The sequence below is a fragment of the Euleptes europaea genome, chromosome 1, assembly GCF_029931775.1.
Source record: "Euleptes europaea isolate rEulEur1 chromosome 1, rEulEur1.hap1, whole genome shotgun sequence".
NCBI lineage: Eukaryota > Metazoa > Chordata > Lepidosauria > Squamata > Sphaerodactylidae > Euleptes > Euleptes europaea.
This window is the reverse complement of record NC_079312.1, coordinates 27899619-27911383: the sequence shown is the minus strand read 5'-3', so window position 1 is coordinate 27911383 and position 11765 is coordinate 27899619. Positions and strand designations below refer to the sequence as shown.

The 11765-nt window shown below is 43.5% G+C and overlaps 1 protein-coding gene across 1 annotated transcript; it reads left to right on the top strand.

Annotated features, from left to right (window-relative positions):
* Positions 1-548: 548 nt before the first annotated feature.
* Positions 549-7136, top strand: LOC130474402 (olfactory receptor 2T27-like). The gene is made up of 2 exons (XM_056846001.1): positions 549-660; positions 6175-7136. Exons 1-2 carry the CDS (start codon positions 549-551, stop codon positions 7134-7136), a joined length of 1074 nt encoding a protein of 357 aa, XP_056701979.1.
* The last annotated feature ends 4629 nt before the right edge of the window (positions 7137-11765 follow it).

The following is an 11765-nucleotide window of genomic DNA, read 5'->3' as shown; positions in this document are numbered from 1 at the left end:
CAAATTCTGGACCTTGAGATACACTGGCAATGGTCCCTAATTTAATTTTACCTGGATACATGTGTGTGTGCTCTTAACTTGCAAGGGTTACATTCCAAGTGCTTGGAGTCCCACACAGGTAGGCTATTTGGATAACAGGGGTGAGAGTGTGTCAATGAAACTGAGAGGAATACCATCAGGTGTTTAGATTCAATCAAGAGTCTAAACTTCTACCAGAGTCACTCATGGCAGAATGGTCAAAGCTGAGATACCAGACTAAGATACATCCACTTGTTCGAAAATAGGGTTGCCAGCACCAAGTTAGGAAATACCTGGAGATTTTGCTGGTGGAGCCCGAGGAAGGTGGGATTTAGGGAGGGGAGGGACTTCAGTGAGGTATAATGCCACAGAGTCCACCATCCAAAGTGGCCATTTTCTCCAGGTGAACTGATATTTGTCACCTGGAGATCAGTTGTAATCCCAGGAGATCTCCACCCACCGCATGGAAGTTGGCAACCCTATGAAGAATCAACAGTCACATCAGAAGAGAACTGGCAATTCTAGTGTTGATGGAGGAGGATGAATCCTTGAATAGTAGCTACTGGGCAGCAGGAGTAGCAAAAGGTGACAGTGGCGGAGGATCTTTCAGAGACAATGATAGTGATACTTCAGCTAACCCTGGTTAGTACTGTGCAGAACAAGGCAACATGAAATTATTGTGATCATTTTATACCTCAAAAATCCTACGATGAAACAACCCAAACCCAAAATGGAAGAACATCTAGTACTGGAAAACATGACCGCTAGGTCAGAAAACACTCAGCTACTGGGGTAAAGCCAAGGACAAGTACGAATGGTGCTATACTTAATGGTGCATATGGATTAAAACTGAAAGGACGTTCGTAGCTGATGCAGTTCACACAGAAGAAACGGTGTTCCTCTGATAGAGAGGCGAAAAACAGCACAAGCAATCAGGGGCTATAATGCAACATCCGACTGAATGCAAAAGAAAAATCTAAAGCTGTTTGATGCCTATTTCAGCCATGTTGGTCTGCTGTAGAACCGTTAGATTCCAGTCCAGTAGTGCCTTAGAGACCAACAAGAGTTTCGGGGTATAAGCTTTCAAGAGTCAACACTCCCTTTGTCAGACATGAGTACAGTAGAAACAGGCATCTCTGAGTCCTTTTATCCTAGTTAGAATGTGGAAGGGGTGTTGTAAAGAATGCTTGTAAAGGATGCAAAGGTATAATGCATTTTGTAATCAGATTAATTAGAGCAGAGGGAAAATGCTTTGGGAAGCAGGAATGTGGCATGTGAGAAGTATGAATCCTGTAAACTTGAAATCATGAAATAAGAAATGGAATGTTTAAATACTGTAATCCTGGGAATGGGTGAACGAAACATGTTCAGTCAGAAAATTACTAAGTGTTTTACTCTGGAAATGATGAACACAGAAGAAACAGTGTTGTTCTAATAGAGAGGCGAGAGATAGCACAAGCAATCTGGGGCTATAGTGCAAAAGATACCATTAGCATTTTTTCTCACTGCATCACTCTGGCTGCTCATATTTAACTTACAATCTACCCATACCCCAAGATCTTGTTCACTCACACTGCTACCCCGAAGTGTATCCCCCATCCAGTATGCATGTCCCTCATTTTTGTTACCCAGATGTAGAACTTGGCACTTATCTTGGTTGAATTGCATCTTGTTCACATCTGCCTACTTTTCCAGTGTGTTCAGATCTCGTTGAATTCTATCTCCATCTTCTGGTGTATTCTCTGCTCCTCCCAATTTGGTGTCATCTGCAAATTTAATGAGTAGTCCCTCCATACCCTCATCCAGATCATTTATAAAAATATTGAAAAGTACCGGGCTGAGAACCGAACCCTGTGGCACCCCACTGGACACCTGTCTCCAGTCAGATGAAATGCCATTGACAACTACTCTTTGAATGTAGTTCTGCAAACAGTTCTCTATCCACCTAACTTCCTAGGGTCCAGTCCACAGTTCTCTAGTTTACCCATCAGAACATCATGGGGAACCTTGTCAAAAGCCTTACTGAAATCTAGGTAAACAACATCAACCTTATTCCATTGATCCAGTAAACAAGTGTATAGTAGAGAGGGATGGTGGGGGGAAGTGGGAGGTGATGTAATGATTAATGTCCCTTCCGCTCCCCTCCTTTCCCACACCATTCTCCATGTTATACCACAGGTACGGAGCTGGAACCAGCATACTGAAGAAAAGCATAGCTCCACCATTAAACCCCATTATCTGGCAGGAAAAAGAAAGAAACTGCCACAAAAAAAATTTAATTGAACAACAAAAATGGTATCAAACTTTGAAAGGTGGCAGCTTAAAACTTCTATAACTGCCTCCTAATTAAAGTCTTGGTGCAAAATTCCCTTGAGGTGGTGAAAGCTGAGAATTTGTCGTTAGAGGTTTTAAAAACTGGGTGATGAAAGTGCTGCTCCTGATTAGGATAGAACTGAATGAAAAGGCACTTTTTATGTTCTTCTATAAATAGTAGCTTAATAAAGGTTGTAACTTAGAAAATGTAATTTAGAATGTACTTAACTTAGAATGTAACTTAAGAGGTAATTTAGAAAACATCACTGTTACAATAAATGAATTTTTCCAAGTCCGTGACTATCTACAGGGGGCTAGCAGTATAGTGGCCAAGTTTGCAGATAACATGAAATTATTCAGGATGGGGAAAACCAAGGATGACTGCGAAGAGCTCCAGAAGGATCTCTACAAATCGGGTGAGTGGGCAACAATGTGGCAAATTAAGTTAAATGTTGGCATGTATAAGGTAATGCACATTGGAACAAAATCCCAACTTCCATCATGCTAATAGGGGTCTTGCAGACACTGAGAGGGAAAGAAACATGAAAATACATCTATTTTCCTAATGCAATTCGCTGCAAAATATAAATATTTTATGCTGAAGTGCTATATTTGATTTTGAAACACTGAAAACATTTTAAGAGTACAAACCATGGAAAGTACTAGGGTCAGCATTTGTGGCTGAAGGTTTTACTGCTTCATACAGACTAAAATATTTAAAATCATAATCTCTAAACCTTTTGACTTCAGATCACTTGCAGTAGCAGTACACAAGAAGAACCCTGCTGGATCCGATGATTGTTTTATCTAGTTCAGCATCCTGTCTCACACAGTGGCCAACCAGTTCCTTTGGAGGGCCAACAACAGGGCATAGAGGGTATGTAAACATTTTTGACAAAATCAAATTAGATAGTTTGGAGAACCTACAAAACAGATAAATCAGAGAATTAAAACATTTCCTCTGACCATTTGCACCGTCTATCTGCTCTTGTAAATATATGCAGTAGGCTCAAGTATGTGATTCTTAAGTGATTCGTAAATTCTGAAGGAAAACACAGCCAGTGTAGTATAGTCGTTAGAATCCTGGCTTTGAAAGATCTGGGTTCAAATTGATGCTTAGCCATGAAGCTCACTGGGTGATCTTGGGCTATCATATTCTTTTAGCCTAATCTTCCTGACAGGGTTGTTGTGAGGATAAAAAGGAGCAGAGTACTATGCATACTGCTCTTAGAGTAAGGGTGGGGAAAAATTGATAGTTTTATAGAAGGCATACCATTTTTGTAATTTGATATTCTGTAATGTTACCTGATGACAATATTTTTATACCCAATTTTTTGAGTGAAAGACAGGCAGACCAATCACCATCAAATGGACAAGCAAATGTATAGGTTTACTTTGAAAGGTATATTTTGTTCATATTTTGTTAGATCTTGCAGAAGTATTAAATGTTTTCTTATTCTTGACAATTAAAACATTTGTTGTTCTTTGGATTTAAGAAATACACACTAGAGACAGGTTAAGAAATACACATTAGAGACCTAATGTCGCTCATGCTCGGTTTAGTTATTTTGAAACTTTATAATCATTTTAATAACACAATTTTCAAGGCAGAGAATAAAAGTAAAATGAAGATACAATTTAATGCATCATTAGATCTATTGGATTGAGACAATAATCGGGGGGGGGGGGAAACCCAAGTACAACTTAATAGGATCATATACTATTAGCATTTTTTCAAAAAAGTAAGACTTCAAATGAGCCAGAGTCTTAAATCTGGAAAACTCAAGAGGCAATGGGTTCCATAATTTGGGGTCTGTGGCTGAGCAAGCTTTCCCCAGGGTAGCCATCACTGTTATAGAAGATGAAACTTCAGTAATTTTATTGGTACTACACTAAAGGAAAGATACACAGGTTAGGAGAAGGCATTCCTTTATGTATTCTGGACCCAGAACTATAAAAAGACTTTAAAGGTAAGCACCAACCTGCAGCTGCTGGAAGTATAAATGTGGGTGAAATCAGGATGGTGTGTGCATAGTCCCCCAACTTTATATTCATAACAACCCTGTGAAGTAGATCAGGCAGAGATGTAGTGATTGATCTTTTTTCCAAGTTGCCTGGTTGTTGTTTTTGTCTAAGCAGATAACAACTTTCCAGCAAAATTTGCGTAGTCTGTAGATAAAAATAGCATCTAATCCATCTTTCTGGCCACTATTGCATTATAATGGAGTCTACACAAAAACCTAAGAATTGATAATCTAGTTTTGCAAAAAATGTACAGATTTGGGGTCTGGATAGATGCAATTGTACACCGTACAGAAGTACACTGTTTTGTCAGTGATCGTCTATTTACCTTTAAAGTTGAGAAAAGAAAATGTTCACAAAATGGAACTAGATTCATTCAGCTCCATCTGAACTCTCCAGATATATTAAGCAGCATTTATTCTTGTGATAATCTTCCCAGGATCTGGGCTAAATGAAGTTTTATGGGTGAAAACATAATAAAAGACTGGGCACCCAAGGTTGGGTGGAAAAGATAAAAAATATAATAGAGAAATATATATATTATTTTAAGGTGCTAAATCAGAATTAAAACATTTAAAATGTTTTAAATTCTAATTTAACGCCTTAAAATAAAAAATATATTTCTCTATTATATTTTTTTAATCTTTTCCACCCAATCTTGGGTATGCAGCTTTTGGTTTTTAGGCTGGGTTTCTTTCCCCCTTCCCCCAACCCCCCAACATAATAAAAGGCTTCATAAACATGAAATATTTTTGTACGTTCTGTTTAAATCCAGCTGCAGTCTTTCCACTTACAGTCCACTTAAATCCAGATTCCAGCTGCAGTCTTTCCACTTACATTTCACACTGGTCTTGTTTAGCATGTAATGGTCATGTCGGGGGGACCCTCAGTCTGTTTAGCTAAACTAGATGGAAAATTCCTGGAGATTTAGGGGCAAAGCCTGGAGAGGTGAAGGACCTTCACAGGATATAATGGTACCGAGACCACCCTCCCAACCAGCTATTCTCTCCAGGGGAACTGATCTCTGTAGTCTGCAGATCAGTTGTAACTCTGGGAGATCTCCGGACCCCAGCTGGAGGTTGGCAACCCTAAGCTAAACTGACATGATGCCACAGCCAGCATCATGGTTTTTTGTAAAAAAAATCCCACCTCCACTCATATCAGCAGTGGACGGTGGGAACAGGGAGCGGGGGATCCCTCAACCCCACTGGGAGAATGGGAATTCTAGCAGTAGGTGATGTGAAAGACCGAGACCCGAGACCCTGGAGAGCTGCCAGTTTGAGTAGACAATACTGATTTTGATAACTCCATTCATGTTCAAATAAAGCAGATCGCCTGTCTGCATACATATGGCTAAAACCTTATTTTGATAAAAACAACAACAAAGATTTGTGTGAGGATTTTAAAAAAAAAAAATTCTTCTTTTCATAGATAATATTAATAATGCATTACATTCAAATTTTGCCATAGCTTTTAATGACTGATTCCATGGAGAGCCAGCATGGTGTAGTGGTTAAGAGCGATGGTTTGGAGCTGTGGAGTCTGATCTGGAGAACTGGGTTTGATTCTTCACTCCTCCGCATGAGCGGCGGAGGCTAATCTGGTGACCTGGATTTGTTTCCCCACTCCTACACATGATGCCAGCTGGGTGTCCTTGGACTAGTCACACTCTCTCAGCCTCACCTACCTCCCAGGGTGTCTGTTGTGGGGAGGGGAAGGTAAGGTGATTGTAATTCGGTTTGATTCTTCCTTAAGTGGTAGAGAAAGTTGGCATAAAAAACCCAATTCTTCTTCTACTTCTTCTTATCTTGTTATTTTTAGGTGAAATGCTGGCAAATGATGTCCCAAAGGGAGAGGCGAATACAACATCTTGGACAGAATTTGTTCTTGTTGGCCTTCTGTATCATAAGGCACCCACCGTGTTTCTTGGAATGAATCTCTTAATGTTTCTCATTGCTTTGATTGGGAATACTCTCCTTCTGATCCTAATTAGAATAGACTCTGGACTGCAGACACCAATGTACTTTTTCCTCAGCCAGTTAGCCTTCATGGACCTCTGCCAGGTGTTATCCATTGTTCCCCAAACAATAGTAAATTTTGCAACCCAGAAATACAACATTTCACTTTACGCGTGTGTCACACAGATTTTCATCATACTGGTCTTGGGAGGAGCAGAATGCCTCATCTTGGCTACCATGTCATATGACAGGTACGTGGCCATATGCAGGCCTTTGCAATATCCAGTCCTCATGAGGAGAAAAATCTGCTACATCTTGTCAGCGGGTGTCTGGTTTTGGTCTTCTGTACAGGCTTTGACCTGTTCCCTTTATGTCCTACCTCTTCCCTACTGCAAGTCCAATGTGATTAAACACAACATGTGTGATTATCCAGCCCTTGTACAGTTGTCCTGCTCTGACAATTCTGCATTTGAAAATACAGTATACATTGGGGATTTCCTGGTATTTCTCATCCCTGTCTCAGTCATCCTTGCTTCCTACATAGCCATCCTCCTGCAAGTCTCAAGAGCTCGCTCCTCTGAGAGAAGCCACAAGGCCTTGGGCACCTGCCTGTCCCACTTGTGTGTGGTGGGGCTCTTCTACGGAGCTTGCATGTGGACATACATGACCCCCGTATCCTCCTATTCAGCACAAAAGTCCATGATTAATACTGTGTTTTATACTATTGTGCCTGCCACAATGAACCCTTTCATATACAGTCTGAGAAACCGGGACGTGTCAACAGCACTGAGAAAACTCTTTGCAAAATGTACATTGCGGACATGATTTGGTAGGGCTAGGAAAAACAAATGAAGCTGTGTAAGCTATGAGCCCAGGTATGTATGTAAAGTGCTGTCAAATCACAGCTGACTCATGACAACCCAGCAGGGTTTTAAAGGCAAGAGGTGGTTTGCCATTGTCTGCCTCTGCATAGAGACCCTGGAGTTCCTTGGTAGGGTTGCCAAGTGCCAAGTGGTGGCGGGCAAACCCCCGCCAATCCACCTGGCTGCCCGCTGACCAACTGAGGGTCCGCAGGCAATGCATGCACACACGCCTGCCCGAGGCGCCGTGACACTTCCGGTTGTAAACCAGAAGCGCTGCATCGCACGGGGCCCTTTACCGCTCAAACTCCCAGTTTGAGTGGTAAAGGAAGGCCCTGTTGTGATGCCACACTTCCGGGTGTCAACTGGAAGTGCTGCGATCGTGTTGGCACTGCCACCCGCGTGCACGCGATCTCGCTCACCACCCAAAAAACCTCCTGCCAGAGCAGAGGAGGGACCTGTAAGCCTATTCCTTGGTGGTCTCCCGTCCAAGTACTGACCAGGGTCAACCTTGCTTAGCAGTGAAGATCTGACAAAACTGGGTTAGCCTGGGGTATCCAGGTCAGGGCCTATGAGCTTGTAGCAGGGCAAAATGCAAGAGAAAGCAACTTATGATAACAGAAGCAAAGTTTGCTTGACTTTCATTAACATTACAGGCAAGTGTTGTGGATTTAGAGATATAAAGTGCTTTGAGGTGCCTCGAGAGAGTTCCTGAGAACTCAACTGCCAGGGAGACAGGATGGATAGATGTTGTAAAACATAATCTGGGATATCCAGATGTGAGCTATGTGACATTCAACCTAACTGGAGAGAGTTTTGAAGTATCTCCCATGAGGGGCAGGTTCCCTAAGTCTGGAGTGGGGAAGCAGCCCACAAAGTAGGCAGCAAGATTTAAAAGGTAGAATCGTTCTTTGTTCAAACGCTTCCCCCAAATGCTGGGATCACATGCTGGGACCTAGAGCTGTCGATTCGGTTCCACCCGAACCGGAAAACCGCCGAACTTCCCATGGTTCGGCGGTTTTGCGGTTTGGATGGAACCGAACAGCAAAATGGCGGGAAACCGTGGTCCCAAACTCGCCAAATTCGGGGGACCGCGGAAAAAATTTGGCAGGTTCGGGATCTTTAAACAGATCCCCGTGAAGGTGCCCGGGGTGGGGAACAGATCTGTGTCTCCCAGCTGGGAGGCGCAGATCTGTTCCACACCCTACAGCGCGCCTTCAGGGGGCTTCCGTGAAGGCGCGCGGGGGGATCTTTAAACAGATCTGTGCCTCCCGGCCTGGAGGCACAGATCTGTTCCCCCCCCCCCGCGCGGGCCTTCAGGGGGCTTCCCTGAAGGCACACGGGGGGCCCTTTAAACAGATTTGTGCGTCCCGGCCGGGAGGCGCAGATCTGTTCCACACACCCCTGCGTGCCTTCAGGGGGCTTCCCTGAAGACGCGCGGGGGGGCCGAATTTTCCTCCGAACTCGGGATCTCGCGCCGAAGTTCGCAGATCCGAAATGGGGAAGTTCGGACTTCGGCATGTCCTGAATTTAAACGGGCTGAATTTTGCCGAAGCCGAACTTTACCGAATTTTTTTTTTCAGCAGCCCTGCTGGGACTCAGACTCCTCTGCAAGGGAGTAGGGTATTTGGGTATTTGGGACCTGGGTATTTGCTCCATGACAGCCAGGTGGGCCATCAAAGGTACATGTTTTGATTGTAACCTAGCTTAGACCTATGTTAGTTATTTTCCTTAAATCTGTAACAATTAGGCATGATAGCTATTTTCCATGTATGTGCTCTAGCTTAATTGGTAGTTATAAAGAAGGCTGAGAGGGGATATGATAACCATGTTCAAGTACTTGAAGGGCTGTCATATAGAGGAGGGTGCCGAGTTGTTTTTTGTTGCTCAAGAAGGTCGGACCAGAACCAATGGGTTGAAATTAAATCAAAAGAGTGTCCGTCTAGACATTAGGAAAAATTTTCTAACAGTGCGGTTCCTCAGTGGAACAGGCTTCCTCGGGAGGGGGTAAGCTCTCCTTCCCTGGAGATTTTTAAGAAGTTAGATGGCCATCTGTCAGCAATGCTGATTCTGTGACCCTAGGCAGATGATGAGAGGGAGGGCATCTTGGCCATCTTCTGGTCACTAGGGGTGTGGAGGGGGGAGGAAGTTGTGAGTTTCCTGCATTGTGCAGGGGGTTGGACTTGATGGTCCTGGTGGTCCTTTCCAACTCTATGATTCTATTATTCTAACTTGGAAGGCTTTAAGAGGGGAGTGGACATGTTCATGGAGGAGAGGGCTATCCATGGCTACTAGTCAAAATGGATACTAGTCATGATGCATACCTACTATCTTCAGGATCAGAGGAGCATGCCAAATATATTAGGTGCTGTGGAACACAGGCAGGATGGAGCTGCTGCTGTCGTCTTGTTTGTGGGCATCCTAGAGGCACTTGGTTAGCCACTGTGAGAACAGACTGCTGGACTTGATGAACCTTGGTCTGATCCAGCATGGCCTTTCTTATGTTCTAATGTGTGCTCACAAGGAGAGAGACTATTTTTCCATGCTATGATCCCTTATTCTATTACTTGAAGCATTTTCCTCATGACCAGATTCCAATACCAGCTGGAATATGAAAAAAATGACTAAGCAATGAGATACAATGGAAGTTTAGTGTCCCTCATTGACACACACCATTTTATTTAAAAATATACTCCAACCTCCCCCCCTCTTGAGGATCTACAGAAAGGACAAAAAAAAAAAAAAAAAAACCAACCCAATTCATGCTCCCCCATGCATTTTATGTGAGAGTTTTAATTTCCTCAAAAATGGAAATGAGTTCTTCCATCTGCCTAAAATGTAGCTGGGAGTAATCCTTGCACAAGAGGTACACTCTGAAAATTTCATTCCAATTGTATTGGGGGGAGAGTTACAGCCTAAATACTCTTCTACCTGAAACTGGTGACAGTGTACATGTCTGCGGTCCATCAGAGGATCCAGCTTTTTATGCCACGAGAGTACACTTACTTAGGGGCTTCTTAAAAGGGCTTCATTGAAAGGTTTTTTGAAAGTCCAAGCACTGTGCACTGAATCACTCCTATCAGCATTCTCAGTGACACTCTCAACAACTCCAATTGGTTGGGCAAGGTAGGACTTTTGAAAAACATTATATAGATTTAACAATACAGCAATTATGTATATCAGATTCTCTGAATTTCCAGCTTTGTAAAAACAAATAAGTCTGTGGCCCCTTTGGTTGCAGAGATATGCATTTTCCTTTAGACCTCAGCAATGGAAGAGGCTAGACTTCCTTTTTTTAATTATTATTTACCATCTTGACGGAGTACATTTAGACTTACAGACAGAGGATTCCATTTAAGGTACCTATTATTTTCCTTTTGCTCAAATGTTGTAGTACAGGGGTCGGCAAACTCATTAGTCAAAAGAGCCAAATATCAACAGTACAACGATTGAGATTTCTTTTGAGAGCCAAATTTCTTAAACTATAAAGGTAGGCACACTGTTTATTAACAATAAACTTTAACTAAAGTTTTAAGTCTTAATTAAACTATAGGTACACTGAATAAAACTTGATATCATATTTAATAGTGATCTTATTTATTGATAAAAATTAAATTGTAAGTCCCTGCCATTTCCCCTTCCCCGTCTGGTCCTCGTCTGGAGGCCTGGTCTACCACCATAAAAGCCTATTGGCAGACCTGGCCTCCGGCTAAGTCCCATTGGGAGGCCAGGTCTACTCATTGGCTTTCTTGGCAGTAGACCTGGCCTCCGGAGGCCCATAGAAGCCAATTAGTAGACCTGGCCTCTGAAGGGGGACTTTTCCCCCCTCCTTGGAGTCCAGGTCTACCGCCAAGAATGCCAGTGGGTAGACATGGCCTCCCAATAAGACTCAGCCAGAGGCCAGGTCTACCAAAGGAAGCCCTCCCCGCCCAACAGCTGATAGGCGGGTGGGGCGGGCCAGGAACCACCAAGCCGCCCGCCCAGCAATCGCATGGCTAGAGGGGAGGGGAGGCTTTAGCCTCCCAACCATTGAGGGCAAGGGAAAGGGGGACCTGGCCATTCTCCACGGCGGGGGGGGGGAGACAGCACGCCCACTCGCCTGCTCTCTTGCGCTTGCTCGCTTGCTCTCTCTCTCAGGTGCGCCGGCTCCGCAGCCTGGCTGCCGGCTTGAGCGGGCACAAGAGCAGGGGCTCCGAACCAAGTTCGGAGAGCCGCACTCAACTGGCCAAAGAGCCGCATGCGGCTCGGGAACCGCGGTTTGCCGACCCCTGTTGTAGTACATTGTTCTCAGCTGTATATCATTTCTTTTTCTCTAATTAATCACTGCTAATACAACTAAAGATACATTTTTCATTCCTGAAATTGCAGGGAGTAATCCTTGCACAAGAGGTACACAAGAGGTAAAGCCTAGACTTGGTACTCACTTATTAAAGTACAATGGAAATCAGGGAGATCATGCTAAACCTGGAATATCTTTAACAAAGGGAGATTCCAGAGTGTTCCCCTATCGCCATGGTCATTTGGAGACAGGAAGAGGATTCTAAATTTGAAGGGAAAATCTAGTTACAGGTCACAAAACAAGTGGCCCTCTTGT

What these genes read in the sequence shown, in the direction of transcription:
- LOC130474402 (XM_056846001.1), top strand. Translation starts at nt 549, where the DNA reads ATGGAGGAGGATGAATCCTTGAATAGTAGCTACTGGGCAGCAGGAGTA. An exon ending in TGATACTTCAGCTAACCCTG is followed by an intron (nt 661 to 6,174) that starts GTTAGTACTGTG and finishes TGTTATTTTTAG; the next exon opens with GTGAAATGCTGGCAAATGAT.